Source organism: Pelodiscus sinensis, chromosome 5 (genome assembly GCF_049634645.1).
Source record: "Pelodiscus sinensis isolate JC-2024 chromosome 5, ASM4963464v1, whole genome shotgun sequence".
Taxonomy (NCBI): domain Eukaryota; kingdom Metazoa; phylum Chordata; order Testudines; family Trionychidae; genus Pelodiscus; species Pelodiscus sinensis.
The window spans coordinates 35,120,042-35,140,888 of NC_134715.1; the positions used below are offsets into that span (position 1 = coordinate 35,120,042).

General features: G+C 42.6%; 1 protein-coding gene and 1 long non-coding RNA gene across 4 annotated transcripts in view; one reads left to right on the forward strand and one right to left on the reverse strand.

Moving 5' to 3' along the window:
• LOC142829569 (uncharacterized) overlaps positions 1-20,847 on the forward strand; it is a 68,836-nt gene that overhangs the window by 13,669 nt on the left and 34,320 nt on the right. The gene's annotated exons all lie outside the window — the stretch shown is intronic.
• The window catches only part of PRSS12 (serine protease 12), a 73,809-nt gene that overhangs the window by 5,937 nt on the left and 47,025 nt on the right, over positions 1-20,847 (reverse strand). For both annotated transcript variants that reach the window (XM_014579665.3, XM_006112611.4), the window contains exons 11-12: positions 19,716-19,838; positions 5,059-5,339 (exon numbers count right to left, since the gene is read on the reverse strand). In XM_014579665.3, the coding sequence (XP_014435151.2) occupies positions 5,059-5,339; positions 19,716-19,838 (404 nt within the window). The remainder of the gene's footprint in view (positions 1-5,058; positions 5,340-19,715; positions 19,839-20,847) is intronic.

Sequence of the window (20,847 nt, forward strand, 5' to 3'; positions counted from 1 at the left end):
ACCCCTCAGCACTAGTGTCAGTGTTCCGAAATTAAAACCTGACCAGGTGCTCCATTTACATTTTTTTTTCCTGAGTGAGACTCCTTTCTACACTGGATATGTATTTTAGTCAGTGCGGAAATAGGTTATAGCCTTTATACCTGCCACTTTCACAGGCAACTTGAAGTCACTCTCAGTGTATGTGGTCCTTCTTGAAGCCCAGCCTGACTTCTGCTAGGCCAAACTAGACGTTTTCAGTCCTCGCTCAGCCTGATCCTCAGATGACAAGCCCCAGCCACCTTTGGGCTGGTTCATTCCAATTACAAGTGAGGTGGAAGCACACAGGCTGCTGGGGCTTGTAGGCAACTGCTTTCCTACAGGGGTGTGAAGAGGAGAACACAGCTGAGCTCCACCCTGACTGGGGAAGGGACAGACAAAAGTTGTGGGGGGCACGAGAGGCAGGTATCTGCTTGTGGCTGTCCAAAGACCGCTGGGCCAAGCAGGGGTGTGGTGGGACTGGAGTGTGCTCCCAAGCTGCCCGTGGGGCCAAGACTTGAGGGAACTTGTATCTGCATAAGCTCCAGGTGGGCAGCATCCGGGGGGCTCCTCAAGTGCAACCCAGCCCCTGGTTTTGCCGTACAAGTGGGCAGGGCCCAGATCCTGCTCCTGGCTTCCTGAACTCCACAGAGCCAGGCAGGCAAGCCGGAAGCCTGCCTGCCCTTGTGGTATGAAGAGCGAGCTCTGCTCTGGACTATAAGATCCATCCCTGTAGGCAGCTGAGCAGCAAGTGAAGGGGGGTGTATGGTTGCTGTTGCATTGAGTTTGCATTGTGTGCTGTTCCCTGCTGCCCTGCCTGAGGGCCCTTGCTGAACCTGGAGTGGGTTCGGTTGCCCTTGCTGGCTTTACACCAGTAAAATACGACTCACTTTGATGCCTTGCATCAGAGTTGGCAGCAGCCATTTTGCTGTGAGACCCTAAAGCAGCAGCAGCTGGAGGAACCTGACCTTGCCTTTGCAATAGCAGAGGAATATATGCGTTCTTGGCTCCCGTGGCCCTGGCTCCAGCCACAGCACATGGGGCAGCCAGGCCACGTGATGACTGCTGGAATGGGGAATGCAGTGAGGTTCCCCAGTAGGGACAGCCTCACTGCAGCCCTGACTTCAGCTGCAGCACATGGGGCAGCAGCCCGCCACATGGCCCAGCCAGCTGGGCCCACGTGGCTGCTGCTGGAGCAGAAATCCACTATGCCACTCACCTTCCAGCAGGAGAATTTTTGTGCATGGCTGCGCAGGTGCACACCTTACAGGGAACTATGCTGCTACTGTATAAATAAGACTCAAGTTTCCAGAGCTCAGTCTAGTAATAAATATTACTGTTAAACAAAGCAGTTAATGACAGTTTTAAATTGCTATTTCACTCATTCAAGTTAACTGCAATGAATTGGCAGCACTAGTTACTGTATTTCACTCTAGGGGTGTGTCTAGACTACATGCCTCCTTCGACGGAGGCATGTAGATTAGCCAGATCGGAAGAGGGAAATGAAGCCGCGATTAAAATAATCGCAGCTTCATTTAAATTTAAATGGCTGCCCCGATCTGCCGATCAGCTGTTTGTCGGCAGATCGGGAGAGTCTGGACGCGATGCCCCGACAAAGAAGCCTTTCTTCATCGACACAGGTAAACCTGGTTTCACGAGGCTTACCTGTGTCGATGAAGAAAGGCTTCTTTGTCGGGGCATCGCGTCCAGACTCTCCCGATCTGCCGACAAACAGCTGATCGGCAGATCGGGGCAGCCATTTAAATTTAAATGAAGCCGCGATTATTTTAATCGCGGCTTCATTTCCCTCTTCCGATCTGGCTAATCTACATGCCTCCGTCGAAGGAGGCATGTAGTCTAGACACACCCTAGTAGAGGTCCAAGCAAGATTCCATATTTGAAGTCATTTAAATATTTTTCTATAACACATCATAAAAAGTCATAAGCCTTATCATTTTCTGAAAAGTGGAAACATCATTTTTTGTTTTTTAAAAAAATTCTTAATTATCCTTGTATGACAAACTTGACTGCACAGAACATTGAAAATCTCAGTAAATGGTGCAATTATGTAATTTATTGCATTTAAAGTAGGATTTGAAGTAGCTAGTTTTTCATTTAAATAGATGTACTAAACTAAGTAGTATCTCTTCAGAACTCTTGTATAGTGAATTACATAAAATGCTAAAAGGTGGGTTTTATTTGGCAAAATATGCACAGTATTGCAGACCTCATATCCTGGTTTTTTATTCTCTATTTTCAACCAGAAGATTTACCCAGCATTGCCTGAGTCCTCCAGGGTAGGTAACTGGCAGTGTAGGAGTCTGGGCAGGATCTTAGGGATGTGGGGGTGGTAGGGCAGAAGGCTGTGAGGGAGAGTGAAAGTGAGGGCTAGGAGGTGAGGAGAGGCTCAGGGCCACTCTGCATATTGCTCTCCCCTACTGGCTCACTGCCCAAGTGCCCACTCTCAGTATCCTGTTCCTCCTCTCTCTTCCTCCTCCCTTTCCCTCTCTCCTTTCCTTTCTGTGTTATGGAAAACAGTCACATTCCCGGCACATCCTGTTTTCTTACAACCAAACCCTGACCTTGATTTAAGTTAGGATAAGAGGAAGGTGCATACTAAATTAGGTGAGCCTAACTCTTACCATTTAGGACAGTGGTTCTCAAACTTTCTGGCTTGTGGACATTGGCTCCAGTTGCTAATGGAAACTCACAGTTAATTACATAATTATGCCCAAGCCATTTTGCTAGTGCTGCAGCTAGGGAGAACAGTTTAATTTAAATTATTAAACAGGTTAAGCATTTTAATTTTCTCATGTTTATCAATTCATTTTAAATAAAGTAAAACATTTATTTATGTCCAATACAAAAGGTTTCAGTGTTTTCTTTACGGCAGCCATGGGCAACATCTTCTGGGTTGTGGGCCACTGACTCACAGAAAAATCACTTGGGGATCACATAAAGCCCCAACCCTCACTGATATGGCCCCCAACTGAGACACCTCACTCCTCTGGCACTCCAGCCCCACGGGGCAAGGGAAAGGTACAGGAAGGACTGAGGTTCAGGGTTTCCCATACGCCAGAATTATCTTTCTGGGGTTCCGGAGTTAGTGGATTTTGTGGATGACTTAGGCTCGGGTAGGCAGAAAAATTAGGGGTTCATGTGTATGACAGCTGCTAGCAAGTGGGATAGAGATGGGGTGCAGGATCTGCGCAGGAGGTGGGGTACTGGAGGGGTGAGGGTGTGAAGTCTGGGTGGTAGTGTGCAGAATCAGGCTAGGAATAGGGAGTCTGGCTGGGGCGGAGTGAGCAAGAGCAAAGGAGGGGGCTTAAGGTAGGGAGTCTGGCTGGGGCAGGGAGGGTGCAGGAGTAAGTTGGGGGTGTGGGGTTTTGGTGAGGGAAGGGAATTAGAGAGGGGGATTGGTGTGCAGGGGGCTGGGCATGAGGACCAACACTTACCTGCTTCACGTTGCTACCATTGGTAGGTGGTTTGTAGAGAGATGCTCCCTTGTAAGACTGCTACTAGTATAATATTGCTATGGTACTATAATTCCTATCAGAAATTGCTACTAGAAGTAGCACGTTCCTACAGGCTATTGTTTCTAAACAAAACCAAATATTTAGAATTGCTACCCACTTCAGTGCTGGGTGGCTCTTCTGTTGTCCTCTGCACTGGCTTTGTGTTTATGGCAACCCAAATGGTACCTTGTCACCACAGGAAATCCTGAGATTCCAGATAGCTTGTTCTTTACCTCTGCAAAAAGCTAGGGAGTGGGGGGGCACTGGGCACAGAAGTTTTTCTCTGTTTACACCAGCTCTTCAGTGAGGGATGAAAGTAGGGGACAGAGTCCCTTAGTGGTTCTGCTCCTTCTGCTGCACATACACCTCTTGACTTCCTGGGGAAACAGGCAGTCCCCTCCCCTGGCTTCTGGAGGAGCCCTGCTGAGCACAGTTGCCCTACAGAGCAGCTCTCCCCACCTTGAAAATGCAGCTGCCCGCACTGTTGAGCGGAAGGCTGGATGGGTGGGTCCTATGCGGGAAAGGCCTCCGGGCTCCCCTGGATGCTTCCCCAGCCCCACAGCATGACAGTGCCAGTCCTGCCACATCCAGGGCTTCCCCAGCTACTGATGTGGTGCCTCCCCTATGTAGTACCTGGAAGCAGTGGGGCCTGTGGGAAGATGCCAGGGCATCTAGCAGAGCTGGCTCCCTATGGGTGGGGCTGGATGCCAGGCTGTGGCAGCACTAGAGGGCTCCTGGTGGCAGTGTGGCCTGCTGCTTCCCCGCTGGGCACCACCGAAACCACTGCCAGGTAGCACCGGCCAATGGCAACAGCAGGGAAAGCCTCTGTCATTAACCCAATAAAAACATAAAAGTAAATCGTGGCTCTTTATGAAGGAACAGAGCCCTCTGGAAAAGAAACTCCTGTACATACCCAGTAGAGTAACAGGTCCTGCTCCTTATCTAAAAGTCTGATTGTAGTTTTTTTGCCTCCCCTGTATCTTTAGCTCAGATCTTTGCTGCTGCAATTTCAGATTTGGGAAATGGCAGTAGCAGCAAGAGAGGAAAAAGAACATGCACTTGATTCTCCATTACATATTCTCACCATTTGTCATTTGACATCCAGGTGTCATTTAAACAAATCATTAAAAGTATTTTTGGTCCTCATAAGATTAAATATGGCATAGCTAATGTGATTTTTAAAGGAAAGTGAAAGTGTGGACCCCAATTTGATGGGAAGCTATAAGAGTGGATAGATGACATCATAATGATGTAGTGTAATTAACACTAGTCTGAGAGAATGAAGAGATAAGGGTAGAGACAATTCCACTTTTTTTTTAAGCACAAACTACATTAAAAGAAATTAGTGCTTTTAGTCCTGTATAGGGACAAACTTTTTTCCTATCTAAAAATGAGGAAACCTGGTAACAATTATTCCACCTTTTAATGTTAGAAATAGCAAATTGAACAATTTGTTAAGAAATAGTTCAAATTGTTGTGGGTGAAGCAGAGGAAAATTTGGATGAATTCGTATATATGTCACTCTTACCTGTGTCACCCCATCCAGTGATGTAACAGTTGGGAGCAGTTTTCTGTGGCCTCTCTCGCCTCAGTGGCAAACAGGCTGGTAAAACATGGGTGCTGAATCTGGCACACTGTTCTTCCGGTCCCTGCAACCTCACTAGTGCAATATCATAGTCATTACTGTCAGGCCTGTACTCTTTGTGCATCACAATTTGTTGGACTCCAATTTCCTCCTCATACTCCTCAGGAACCAGTGTGTGATAATCCCCAATTCGCACGGCATAGTTACGAGTGTTGTTACCATACCTGAGAATGAGAGCAGGGCTCATATCACAAACTCACAACATAAATAGACAATCAGCTGTGACCAAAGGATCTCTTTACTAATCAAATGACAATACTAAAGTAGTTTTATTGGTGGTAAACCCAGTTATCTCAACAATAGTTATGTGAAATTCAGTAGTTTCTTGAAATTCCAAATTTAGGCTATGTTCTCTGGCTATGTCTAGACTGCAGAGCTTTCCCTCTGCCGCGTCCAGGGAACGCATCCACTTTTTCGGAAGTTTCCGAAAAAGTGGGCTTGTTCTTTCAGCATACCTGTATTCCTCTCAGTGAGAGGAATAAGGGATCTTACGATAAAGGAAGCTTTTCCAAAATTTTGCCCCATGTAGATTTCAGAAAAGCCTCTTCCGAAAAAAAAGGTGGAAAAAGATAGCAATTTACGTATCTTTTTCTGAAAAAAAAAACCCATGCAGTCTAGATGTAGCCTCAGTCCTTTAAGCTATGCAGATAGTGAGAGTTTCTTGTATTCATTTATTAGACAATTACTTTAAAAGAAAAAGCAGACTCATATTGTTTAAAAATAGTATAACACAAACATCCAATGCAAAACCACTAATAAAACTAAACAGTACTGCAGTACTCTCAAATAAATTCATGAAAGGTGAAAAAACCGAAACTTTTAACAGAAGATAGCTTTAAAATGTAACCTTGAATAAAGAAAATTATTAATACTAAAAAAATTTTGGGGACATTGGAGCTTGAAGGCCTCTATACATCTCAGCCAAAGATAAACTAACAAAAAAGTAAGGAAAAAAATACAGAAGGTGGGAAGGACCAATGTCCCCAGATACCTGAAGGCTGTTCAGTCACAGGCAGCTACTTGTGTGGGATATATTCATCTAATCATGACTTTTAATATGTTCAGTACTGAAGAGGAAACTTGAAGGATACTTTGGAGGCACAGGTACTCTGGCCAGAAATTGCTCATATCATTATTTCTGTTACTGCCTACTGAGGATTAGGATTTACAGGCCTCGTCTCTATTCCCAGAAAAGAACCAGTTAGGATTGAAAAGTGTTGGTTTTATTGTCTTAACCCTAATATAAAATCTTAGGACCCTTTTCCTCAAGACCTCTTGTAGGACATGTATTGGTTCACCATGAATGTACAAATATCAGGCAAAGGTTTATCAAAACCCTCTCCCCAGACCCTCTATTCCACCTGCAAATTTTCACACTGTCTAGTGTCTCCTTTATTCCCCTGGGCTACGTCTACACTTAGTTTTCTTGGCAAAAAATATGCTAATGAGGGACTCATTTGCATGAGTTGCGATCTCATTTGTATATTTTCTGCCAAACCGTTTTTGTGCTGGGGTTTTTGCACAAAAACAAGCAGTATGGATGTTTTCTGTTTGCTCAAAAACCTGTTTTCCCGCAAGATCCTTATGCCCCAAAAAAGGAGGTTTACCAATCTTGCAGGAAAGGGGTTTTTTCTTCCCATGGTGGGCCCAATCCTTTTAAACTTGCCACAAACCCCTGCAGTACCGTCACAGACCACCAGGGGTCTGCAGACCACAGGTTGGGAGCCACTGGGGTAGAACACAAAACAGTCTGTTGAAAACTTATCAGTGGATCCATTTTGATGGGAAGGGAGTGTCCTTAGAGAATTCTGAGTATTATTGCTAAATATCATCAGCAACAAAGGAGCATGTCCCTTCAAATAAAGGGAGGAAAAATAAAGTACTTCCTTTTGTTGTCTTATTACAATACACTCAGAGGCTTTTGGTCCTGTCCAGCATGTTTTGGTGTTTGCTGGTCTGATTTCTAAGGCACTTCTCACAGAGAATTAAATTTTTTATAAGTTTCTATATCTTCACTGTTTAAACCTCATTTTTTCTCCAGTAATAAAATCACCGATTTGATCTTATGGGTTCAGTTCTATTCAAGTAAATGGCAAAATTTCCACAGATTGGGCAGGAATGTGCCTTAAGATATCCTATTTAGTCTGGTAATGCTTCTAGGCAGATATTACACAATAATACACTCCATCAAGCTGTAAATGGGTGTGTGGAGCATGATAGGTCATCTGAACTATGACATCAGCAAAGTTCAAAATTCTGCATCAAAGCAAAGCTGTCAAAATCCCAGACACCTGCTGCCTCTTAGTAATGCTAACCATTTCCTGCTCTGAAAATCAAGCATCCCACTCTTCCATGCCTGGATCAGCACATGCCTTATTTTAAACAGGGCAGGTTTATTGACAGCATTGAGTCACTACATTCAGAATATAAGTTAATGGTCGGCCTCAGGTGTGCTGACTTAGCCCATGTTCTTGGATGTCTGTGTTGTTATGGTGATTGTTTCAATGCATTGCATACTAAATAAAAGGTAAGAAAAGTGATAATTGTGTTTTACAGCATTAGGCCTAATGTGGTCTTATCACTGATGTCATTTTATACTGGTCTCATATAGTAGTGGTGTCTCTTACGGTGGTTCCTCTTTATTACAGCTATTAACTATTATGTGTGTCGTGTGCCAGTACAAAGTAGTAGGCTTAGAATGTAGAGACCTGAGTTCTCACTGTTGCCTCTCATGTGAGAGCCTGGGCAAGTCTATGTCTGTGCCTTATTTTTCCCATCCATTATACTCTTTCAGAAAGCACTTTGAGATCAGAATACAGTTGGAATGTTTATACATATGCTGCTACAATAGGCAATTTATGTTAAATACCAGAGTCCCTGTTTCTCATAGCATCATGTTCTTCTGTAATTTCTGATATTATTTCATAATTCTTCTTGACTTATACTGAAACAATGTTTAAATTTCTCATATTTTGGCTGTTGGTGTGGCTATAGAACCGGACAGTGGTTATGTACTTTTTCCTGTTAATGCTGCCTGGGAACTTGTATGTAAACTATGGGTTCTAACAAGTATGTTAATTAAGCTGCAAAGACAGACAAAGCTGTTAAATTTTCATGGGTTATATGCAAAAATTCTCAACATTATATCTTGAAAATTTTAGTGCTTGAAGTGCTTCTACATATTCATATACAGATATGTTTTATTAGTGAAAAATACCAGTATGACTGTAGATTAGGGATGTAAGTGACTAGTTAACTACCCGATAAGCAAATGCTTATCGGGTAGTCAAGTGGTGACTCGACTAGTCGCTTCCCGCCCCCTTCCTCTCCCCCAGCTGCCTCTATCAGAGAGAGACAGCAATGGAGGGAGCCGGTGCTGGGGGAGCCAGCTTAAAAGCTGCAGTCCCTGCTTGCGCCAAGTTCCAACTTCTGTGCCTCTGCCTACTATAAATATGGAAAATTTTAGCAATGTAATGAATTTGTTTCCTTGTGAAATCATGAGTGCCCTTCCCTGCATGAAGGTGCAGAAACAATTCAGTAAGCATATGAGCAATCTTCGCTGCCTGTCACTATAAAGAGCATTGGATAGGAGGCTGCAAAAGTAATGTTTGCACCTTCTGGAAGGTGACTTAAGGAGTTCTATATCAATTGCATTGCAAACTTGGTGAAAGGCTATGAGATGTGACATGACCAAATCAAGAGCTCTAACTCAAACTGAACAGTGTTCATTTTTGATGAAAATGTCAGTGTAGGTGCTAGTATATGTCGACCCTAGAAACAAGATTTCTTGGGAGGCTTTTCACATTCTATTTATAAGGCATTGATGGAAAACACTCCACAGTGATGCACGTGGCAACTGGAACACTGTTAAAGTCAAACTACTTTTCATCTTAATTCTCATCTGTGAAATTATCATAACAGAGGCATAAATATACCTGTTCAGAAATATTTTTTACATGCTGCCAGAGAAATAACTCCACAGTTATCACTGTGTAGCTCGCCAAGCTAGACAAGGTCAAGGTAGCTGAATGGTTAAAGCTAGTTTGACCACAGTCTCCCTTCACACTTAGCGATTATTTACAGAACAGATGTAATGCTTGGAATGCAAAGTGTGTCCTGACACTGGAATGGATTAGGTTGCCAGCCAAATACTTTTCCTCCAGTGTCACCTCTCCCACTGGGTGAGCTTACATACTCAGAGGATAAGTTTAGCTGATGTTACCAAAATATTAGCCAGCTTTTTACATTTTCACTAAAAAAACCAGGAACCTACAAAGGAAACTGATGCAGAATTTCCTTTTCTGTAACATTTCCTCTTTTAAATGCAGTCTAATATAATCATCTCTTAATAGTTCACTTAAATGAATCCACCACCAAAATATGAAATATAATTCTTTTGTATTGACACCTCAATTCTCCGCTTGAATTTCATAGCTCCGTGGCTATATACATATTTGGTTGAATCTCACTCAGGAAACCAAATACGCAGTATTGGTGACTAATCAGTTAAGCAAAAGATGCTCTTTCCTTTACCACTTAAGCAATGCTAGATAGTCCAATAATTTTTGCCTCAGGTCCTGTATTTTTAACTGTTGATCTCATTGCCATTAATAACTCTCTATTCTCAATGGAAGCCTACTGCCTCAGATAATCCCTGATAAAAGTTAGAAAACATATTAGTGATTTTTATTTTAGTAGCGTATGTCTGCATGTTCCTATGTATGAGGATGGCAAGATGCAGAGTCACTAGCATTAAAAGTAAATATCTTTCTTTTGTCTAGCGCAGCGGTTCCCAATCTTTTTTTATACCACGGACCGGCAAACCCATTCTCAAACTTTTGGCAGAACAGTAACATTTTATTTTCATACAGCCATCCCTCGACTTACGGACACACTGACTACGACCATCTGTACTTACAACCAACCTGCCATTAACCCCATTATAATATTTTCAATTTGAGAACCATGTACATCAAGTTTTTCAAACAGCGCGGGCAGCGCATTTAAGGGTATTTCCGAGTTATGATCAGGTGTTCGGAATGTAACCCGTTACTAAGTTGGGGACTGCCTGTATTTGCATATTCATTATGCAAATAATGAATATGGAAATAAAATGTTACCATCTGCCAAAAGCCCCAGAGTCGTCATGGACAGCCAGCTTCAGCTCCAGCAGTCGCCACATGGCGGGTGGCTACCGCAGCTGAAGCCAGCTGTTCGCTGTGGCTCTGGGGTATTCCTGAGCCCCCTAGTGCCAGCCCTAATCCCTAGAGCACCCCAACTCTACCCCCCAGCACCAGCCACTTATTCCAGAGTCCCCTGCATCCGAGTCCCCTCTGCCAGCCTCCCGCTCTGAGCCCCCCATGGCAGTCCCCATCCCAAACACCTCAGTGCCAGCCCTCTGTCCCTTACAGCCCACCACCAGACACCCCCGTACCAGCCTCCTGTTTCTGGAGCCCCACTGCACCCCTCCAGTTTCCTCCCAGTGCCACTCCCCAATATTAGCCCTGTCCTCAGAGTCCCCCCTGCTATCCCTGCCCCTAAAGCCTCCCCACTACTAGTCCCACCCCCAGTGCCTGCTCCCCACCGCGCATACCTCAGTGCCCCCCAATGTCAGACTGCTTCTTAGAACCCCCGATCTCTTAGAGCTCCCCAGTACTAGCCCCACCTCTGAGTATTAGCTTCGCCCAGGCTGCACATAACCGTACGTGTTAATCGATGTGCCCAGGTTCATGGGTTAACCATGTAAATGGTTATACTTTCACATCCCTACTTAGAATGTAATTATGCATTCTGTCACATTTAAACATTGCACAAGAGCCAGTTCAAAAAAGAAGCAGAATTGTCCAGTGGGTAAATGATAGGGTAATGATCAGCTCCTCCAGCTTGTGTGAACGTGTGTACTGAGGAGGACTGGGAATGATACATGGTCCTGTCTCCTCTCTTCTGTCCTGCTTCTGCTATAGCGGCTAGTGCCACAGGGAGCACATGAGAGAATACCTGTGATACAAAGAAGCCAGAGGATGTAATTGTGCCCACCAGCTGGATGGTCCATCCCATATGTGCACAAAAAGCATCTGACCATAATCTGGTCCTTGTTTACCACAGTATATCTCATAAGGAAGTAGAGACTTCTTTCCTTGTATTGTAGTGTATTGCAGAGAGCTGGGGGCTTTCTGCAATATATGTGACATGACATTTACACAGATAACACTTGACAATTTGCATTATGCAAGTTTTGAATAGTGCAGCACAAAGAAATGGAGGGATAGATTTTTCCAAACTGTATTGCCCCCAAAAGCCCAGATGCCTAGGCTTGGCTGAATTGCACTTGGCATAGGACACCAAGGGGGACAAATTTGGCTTAAAATCACCTAGCACTCTCACAAGCTGGCACAAAATGAAAGCAGTCTCAGGACTATTCCAACTGAGGCCCACTTTTAACAGTCATGATAACCAGAGATTACCGCAACACAAGGTACTCTGACCCGATGCTCTCCTGTTCCCTAGCATTCCCTGACAGGTCCACTATGCTGGAGTAGGGAAATAAGTGAGTGACAGGTATGGCTATATCAGGCAGGAATTTACCTTATGCCCATTTCCTTTATACTTGAAAATTGGAGGCTTTATGCATCCGGCATTGAGGGTTTGGCCAAAATATGCAAGGAGCACAGAAGTAGCCATAGTATATTCAGTAGTGACTTTGAGACACAATTAAGTCAGTGCACAGCTACAGTTATGTGCGTCTGGTGATGGATACTCTGGAGAGTGTGTCCTAAGAATGGCCATGCTGGGTTGGACCAATAGTCCATCTAGTCCACTATCCTGTCTTCTGACAGTAGCCAATGCCAGGTGCTTCAGAGGAGTGAACAGAATAAGCAATCATTGGCTAGGGACACCCAGAGCATAGAATTGTTTTCCTCACCATCTTGACTAATAGCTATTGAGGGGCCTAGCATTAGCAAACTTACATAGTTCGTTTTTTAACCCTGTTACAGTTTTGACCTGCACAGTGTCCCCTGGCAACATGTTCCATGGGTAAGCTGTGCTCTGCATGAAGAAGTCCTTCCTTCGTTTTTTGTTTTAAACGTGCTGGCTGTTGATTTAAGTGGGAGATCGCTGATTCTTGTGTTATGTGAAGGAGTAAATAACACTTATTCACTTTGACCACACCATTCATAATTTTATTGAACTTTCATTTTCCTCTTCATGTCAATGTCTAAACTATGATCAGTGCAGTATGGTAGTATAGAGTTGATTTATTTGGTGACATTAAAAATCCAATCCTGAAAGTCCTGTGTGTGAAGAGGACTTGCAGAACTGGGTTCTAGACTTGCTCTTAACCAAGATGCAAATGTAGTCCCACCTCTATAGGACATAATTAGGGGTATAGTTCCTCAAAAGTGTATGTGCAGAAAACCATTACCTTCCATTGTACTAGGTACATCAGTGGCATTTGGGGGGAAAAAGTGCCACAGCTGCACGCTTCACTCCCTAACTGTACACTTAATATGGGCTCCTTCTTGTGTTGATCTCAATGCTTAAGATAAAATTGCTGCCTTGGAGATCTGTTTAGTAATACTTCTGGATAAGATGTGTAAAATGCAGTTGGAGCTATTTATAAAACACTTTAATTAATGGCTAGAGTTGTTAAAAACTTAGAGTGGTTAGCTATTTCATACTGATTTAAGAAAAGGGGACCCTGCAAATTCTTCACTTAGCTAGTCTACCTACCATATGTTACTATGACACTTAACTTTCTTCCCCCAACCACGTATGTCTTGTCTTTAGATTTAAATTCCTCAGAGCAGGGATTGTTTTTAAGCATTTTGTACAGCACTCAATATAAGATATGGTTCTTGACCATGACCTCTGCATCCTACCGTAAAACAGATATTTAATCGTTCTAATTAAAATGTTAAATTTTGAGTGAGATTAGTTTCTGCCCTTTCTACATGAAGGGTGTGTCTAGACTACCTGGCTCCATCGACGGAGCCATGTAAAGTAATTTACTCGACATAGTCAATGAAGCAGGGATTTAAATAATCCCCGCTTTGTTAAAATAAAAATGGCTGCCACACTGTGCCGACAATCAGCTGATCCAGCACAGCACGGTGATCTAGACGCGGCGCGGTCAACAAGGGAAGCCTTTGTCAACCACTCCTGTAAGCCTCGTGAAATGTGCTAGGAATGTGGGATATCCCAATCTAAATCATATCAATGCAATCTTAATTACACTGATGCAACCTTCTCCACAGATGTAAGCTAGAGCTGCTTCCTGGCCAGTGGCTGAGGATCAGGGAGCTGCAACTGGCTTCCTATGGTCATCCCCTTTCTCTGCTGTGTCTGAATGGAGCTCTAGCAGTTGTCCGTGTCAGTGTTCTGGCTGCAAAAACTGTTGAAGATGGTGTGTTTGTCACTATCAGACTTAAAAAAGTTCTTTGTAATACAGCACTAGTAATTTAAAAATTCTTCCTTACTTAGCCACTCAATATATAAGGCAAGTACATTCTCCATACTAAATCCACTGATTCCTGTGGTGGGAAGAACACCTCAGCAGTCCAGCACCCTGGCATTTAATTTCAAAAAGGGGAATTACACAAAAATGAGGAGGTTAGTTAAATAGAAATTAAAAGGCACAGTGACTAGAGCCAAATCCCTGAAAGCTGCATGGAAACTTTTTAAAGACACCATAATAGAGGCCCAACTTAAATGTATACCCCAAATTAAAAAACATAGCAAGAGACCTAAAAAAGAGTCACCGTGGCTTAGCCACCATGTAAAAGAAGCAGTGAGGGACAAAAAGGTATCTTTTATGAAGTGGAAGTCCAATCCTAGTGAGATAAATAGAAAAGAACATAAACACTGTCAAATCAAGTGTAAAAATGTAATAAGAAAAGCAAAAAAAGATTTTGAGGAACAGCTAGCCAAAAACTAGCCAAAGAAATAACAAAGTGTTTTTTAAGTACATTAGAAGCAGGAAGCCTGCTAAAAATCCTGTAGATCCCCTAGATAATCGAGCTATAAAAGGAGCAATCAAGGACAATAAAGCCATTCCAGAGAAACTAAATGATTTCTTTGCTTCAGTCTTCACGTCTGAGGACGTTGGGGAGATTCCTATATCTGCACCGTCCTTTGTGGGTGATGAATCTGAGGAACTGTCCCAGATTGAAGTGTCATTAGAGGAGGTTTTGGAACAAACAGAAAAACTTAATGTTAACAAATCTCCGGGACCGGATGGCATTCATCCAAGGGTTCTAAAAGAACTCAGATGGGAAATTGCTGAGCTATTATCTGTGGTTTGTAACCTATCCTTTAAATCGGCTTCCGTAACTAATGACTGGAAGGTAGCTAACGTGACACCAATATTTAAAAAGGGCTGTAGAGGCGATACTGGCAATTACAGACCGGTAAGTCTAACATCAATACCGGGCAAATTAGTCGAAACAATAGTAAAGAATAAAATTGTAAGGCACGTAGAAGAACATAATTTGTTGGACAAAAGTCAACATGGTTTCTGTAAAGGGAAATCCTGTCTTACTAATCTGTTAGAGTTCTTTGAAGGGGTTAACAAGCATGCGGATAAGGGGGATCCAGTAGATATAGTATACTTGGATTTTCAGAAAGCCTTTGACAAGGTCCCTCACCAAAGGCTCTTGTGTAAATTACATGGCCATGGGATAAGAGGGAAGGTCCTTTCTTGGATTGAGAACTGGTTAAAAGACAGGAAACAGGGTAGGAATAAATGGTAAATTTTCAGATTGGAGAGGAGTAACTAGTGGTGTCCCCCAACGGTCAGTCCTGGGACCAATCCTTTTCAACTTATTCATAAATGATCTGGAGAAAGTGGTAAGCAGTGAGGTAGTAAAGTTTGCAGATGATACAAACCTGTTTAGGATAGTCAAGACAGAAGCAGACTGTGAGGAACTCCAAGAAGATCTCACCAAACTGAGTGAGTGGGCAACAAAATGGCAAATGAAATTTAATGTGGATAAGTGTAAAATAATGCAAATCGGGAAAAAAATAACCCCAACTATACGTACAGTATGATGGGGGCTAATTTGGCTACGACAAATCAGGAAAGAGATCTTGGAGTTATCGTGGACAGTTCTCTGAAAACTACCACACAGTGTGCAGTGGCGGTCAAAAAGGCAAATAGGATGCTAAGAATTATTAGGAAAGGGATAGAAAATAAGACCCAGAATATCTTACTGCCCCTGTATAAAACTATGGTACGCCCACATCTAGAATACTGTGTACAGATGTGGTCTCCTCACCTCAAAAAAGATATTTTGGCCTTGGAAAGGGTTCAGAAAAGGGCAACTAAAATGATTAGGGGTTTGGAACGGGTCCCATATGAGGAAAGGTTAAAGCGACTGGGACTTTTCAGTTTAGAAAAGAGGAGACTGAGGGGGGATATGATAGAGGTATATAAAATCATGAGTGGCGTGGAGAGGGCCGATAAAGAAAAGTTATTTATTAGTTCCCTAAATAGAAGAACTAGAGGACACCAAATGAAATTAATGGGGAGCAGTTTTAAAACTAATAAAAGAAAGTTCTTCACACAGCGTGTAGTCAACCTGTGGAACTCCTTGCCAGAGGAGGCTGTGAAGGCTAGGACTATAATAGAGTTTAAAGAGAGGCTAGATAATTTCATGGAGGTTAGGTCCATAAAAGGCTATTAGCCAGGGGATAAAATGGTGTCCTTGGCCTCTGTTTGTCAGAGGCTGGAGAGGGATGGCAGGAGACGAGTTGCTTGATCATTGTCTTCGGTCCATCCTCTCTGGGGCACCTGGTGCTGGCCACTGTCGGTAGACAGGATACTGGGCTGGATGGACCTTTGGTCTGACCCAGTACGGCCATTCTTATGTTTTTATGTTCTTATAACTACTACAAATGCCTTCATTCCACCATTCTCACTATAAGGCTCTGCATTCTTGCTTTCCCATATAAGCATTAGCGAGAATAAGCACTTTATCAATGGGAATTTGGGATGCAAAAAGCCAAATCAGTCCCCAGTGCAGCCATTCAAACCAGTGGAATTATACCATAGAGGAGTTTTGGTCCTCACTGAAGGTTTCTGCTTAGGCACGTGTACATACTTGCTCAGATGCATATCAATGAGCAGTTGAGAATGGAGGTGTCTGCTCAGATTCAACCCAAGAAGAGATGCTCCAATTGAGTTGCTACATGTAGGGATATAAGCGACTAATCAACTATCCGATAAACATATGCTTATCTGATAGTTGACTAGTCACTTCTCCCCCCCTTGCTGCCTCTATCAGAGAGAGGCAGCAAGTGGGGAAGCAGGAGCTGGCTTAAAAGCTGGTTTCCCCCCAGCACCATCTCTGCGGGTGGGGAGCAGGGATGCAGGGATGGTGGCATTTCCACCTTTGAAATGTAGCAAGAGCGAGCCTCTTACTACATTTAAAAAGCAGATGCACTGCGAGAGCACGGGACAAGCAGGGGACTCAAGCAGTCCCCCACTGGCCCTGTGCTCCCTGCTTTTGAAATTTAGCCCTCTCCAGCCAGTTCCCCGCTGTACCCCTGCTCCCCACCCCTGGAGACAGTACAGCTTGAGTCCCTCGCTGGCCCTGTACTCCCCGCACGCACTTAGCTTTTGAAATGTAGCAAGAGCCCTGCTGGCTCTTGCTACATTTCAAAGGCAGAGGTGCCCTTATCGACTAATTGAATAGCTGATTAATTTAAAGTTAACATCCTTAACTACATGTGGGCAAAAGGCTATAAAAGGAAAATATCTATTTTTCTATTTACAACAAATAAGAAAAGCTGAAAAATGCATGCAGTGGATGCCTATTTTTGTGCTACAAGGCACATTAAAGAGTACATGGGAGACAGCCTGAATTTTTTTGGTCTTATGCCAGTGTTATTGAAGAACTAGTCCTGGGTACAAGAACTTTGCTGGCAGAAAGATCACAGTGGCAGCTCTGCCATATTTTGTGCCCTCTGTCCCTACTCCTGGCAAAAAAAGGATGCAAGTAGTATGCCTTGGGCATTCCCTAAGATCAGGGCATGTGCAAACCGGAAAGTTACAGTAGGGCGCAGAACATCACCTTCTCCACAGATTTAAGCTAGAGCTGCCTCCTGGTCAGTTGAAGATCAGCAAACCACAACTGGTTTCCTATTAGAGATGTTAAAACGCGGGTAAGTATGTAAATGTGTAACTGCTGAAAAACTCAGTGGACAATACTCATATCCAGCTCCCTCGGAGCCGGTGCATGCTGTTCCCAGGGAGCCAGCTGCCACCCCACACTGCTGCCTTTACATCACAGGCAGCAGCGTGGGGGTGACAGGTGGCTCTCCAGGAGCAGGGTGAGCCCCGGCGTTTAACTGTGAACGTTAGCTAATAAGCCCAGGCTTATCCATTAACTGTTTATACACTCAAATCCCTGCATTCTATGGTTTTCCTCTTTCTCTGCTGTGCCTGAATGGAGCTCTTTTGGGGTGAAGAATCTTCCCCCATATGTCCAAAATGTGAAATGCAAGTTATTATTTGTCAAAATTTCAGTAACAGGAGAGAAGGGTAGAGTGGGCTTTGTTTTCAAGTCTTGAAAAAAATGCTTTATCAAAAGTCTAAAATATTCTGCTAACCTTCATCCTTTGTTATCATCATGGGACTCATGAACAGGTATTAAGAGTTCAGTTTATAGTAGCTTTAATGACAGAAACCCAAGACTTTGCACTTTCATATTCTGCAACAAAACCACGTTGAATCTCAGTGGAAACAGTGTGCAATTTAATGAACAGAGTCTAGCTATTAAGGTTTGAACAGTTACCAAGAAGAGTCCCACATGGCAGTTGGAAACAGGAAAATGAAAATATGCCTCTAAATAAAAGGTACCAATTTCCATTCATTTTAATGAGCGCAATCTCCTGCCTCTCTTCTACTAAGAAGTGAGGAAAAAAGAAAGGGACAAAGGTTAAAGTTAAATTGCTCACAGCATCTTTGAGATCAATTTTATCCAGCTTCCTTCTTATTATTATTATGAAGTTTTTCTATATTTCTTTCCTAGTCATTGCTGCAAAATGAAGATTTCTCCATGTCTGCGTATTATATCCACTGCCTTGCTATTTACATCAGTGCTTGTGATGTTGCAGTAACTTCAGCAGCAGTGATTGTGATGTTACTAATACTGGATTGGGCTATCAGAAAAGAAATTAAGCAGAAAGATAGTAAAAAATAAAAAAATATATAAAAAGCAGAAATGAGGGAATAAATATAGAAAAGTTAGATGATAGTTTAATGTACACGGTGAAATAAAACAGGTCAATTCAGAGATGATTTGTATGAGAGCTATAGTTACAAATGGCTGGAAGGAACCTGAAGCTGGTGTAACTTACTCTATGGTAGGCTGAGTGGCTGGAAGAAGGTGTAAGCCGCAGTAGCTTAAAACCTCTTAGACTTATCCATATATTTGGCTGAATGTGTTTTAAAGCTTTCCTGAGTGTGCTGGGGGAATTCTTAAGATGGCTGCAAAATACTTAATTTTTATACCCTAAGAAACCAAAGAGTAAAGCAGTTGCTAATAGTCTGGCTGAAGGAGTAAGAAAAACTAATTAGTTCCAGACAAGAGCATAGTGCAAATTTACTTTTCCCTTAGAATGCACAAAACAAAAATATTTGATCAGAGAGAGGATCTTACAGATAAACTCAATTAGTCTGTAAACATTACAGGAAGAATGTTAAGTTTCATATCTGACTATGCTTTCTGAGACAGAATATCAAAATACAACACAGGATTCATGTACTCATTTTGCAAGGTTAACACTGAGGTGTCTCAGGGTGTTACAGAGCTGTCAACAGAGATGTAGATTAGGCATATCAAAATTGCTAATGAAGTGGGGATTTAAATATCCCACGCTTCATTAGCATAAACATGGCCGCCACTTTTTCGGGAAAAAAAACAGCAGTATAGACGTGAATCTTTTGAAAAATAGTCTTTTTCAAAAGATCCTGGAAACCTCAGGACCTGAAAAATTAGGTTTATAGGATCTTTCGAAAAAGGCTTTATTTTTCAAAAGAGCCACGTGTAGACTGCTGGGTTTTTTTTTCAAAAAAGCTCCATTTCGAACAAAAGCGGCGGCCATGCTTATGCTAATGAAACGTGGGATAGTTAAATCCCCACTTCATTAGCAATTTCGACATGCCTAATCTACATCTCTCTGTCGACAGAGAGGTGTAGTCTAGACACAGCCCATGAGGACAGACCCCTAGGTGATTATGCTAAGGAAGTCTGAAGTTTTCTTTATAAAGGTTTTCCCTGGTAATGCTAACGTTCTGAACACAGATTTGTTGAGTGATGAATGCCATCTGTGTAATGCTAGAATGTAAGAATAGTTTAAACATACAAGTTAAATTCAGCACTATTTTAAAAAACAGAAATCTGTCTTTTGGGGAAAAATTTTCAATATGCTGGTAGTGAGGATAGGGTTTTTGCCTCTGTATCGTTCCCATTGGCCTAGCTAAGGTAACAATGCAGTGGTAGTGGAAAACAATCCCATTGTTAATCATGCAGCACTACCTCTTGAAACAGTGTGCTGCAGTGAGTACCCAGCAGCTGCTGATGAGAGTGGCACCACATAAGAGTCTTCCATCACCATGAGATGATTTTAGTCGGAGGGCAACCTGCCAGGGCCAGCCGCCCCTAAAGAGAGAAAAAAATCAGTCATGTCTTTTAGTGTGCTAAGCAAAATGGAAGAGTAAAGGTAACTGGCAAGAGTGTAAAGTCAATATTACTACATTGGTTTAAACAACTTAAAATGTTATTTACTGAGTAACAATTGGGACTCCATATAATCATGTTAGCATAGCATTAAGAATTCCATTTAACAATCCTCAAGGATAGTTTATAGACTGCTTGGACATCCAACTTCTAAGCCCTTCATCCCACTGAATCAGTGTAACCATCCCTTCTCAGAATAAGTCCTTCATGCCAAAAACATATAATCTCTGTCCCCCACCAAATATTGTCCATATGAGAGAAAAGGTATCAATTCTAATAGTTACTATATAAAAACTATGAAACTGTAAAGGAGATGGCTGCCAAGCCAAAAATCTGGGAGTAGAGGTGGGGATAATTCCATGAAAAATCTACTTTTCTGTTCCCATTAAAGCTAATACGGTAAAACTCCAATAGTCCGGCATCCAATAGTCTGGCATCAAAATGGCAAGAGCCTAGTGAGTGAGCTTTGGCAAAAGCCGAAGTAGTTCCATCTACCCTTCAAAATCAACGGGATTTAGGGGAAGGCAAAAAACAACAACAAATGCACAGATTAGCTCCTTCTCAACTCCACATGTGGTCATCTGTTCAAAATAAATCCAAACAATTTATCAGATCAAGAATACATATGCCCACTGTCTAAAGATAGAACTCATTGTGGAATCACAAGATTTAGTTCTTTTATCTTCTCATATACAAAACTAGCAAGAAGGGAAGAGAGAAAACATAAGTAGTAGCTAGTTTAATTTTGTTCTGTCCCTGTAAACGATCCATTTGAATAGAAATACTGGAACACAGGAATTGCTAAATAGGATCAAGCAATGTTCCATCTAGTCCAGTGTCCTGTGGGTAACACTGAGAAGTACCAGATGCTCAAGGGGAACGTAGGGTAATCTGACCTTCACATAGGTCTCATGCAGGTCTCTAATAGTTA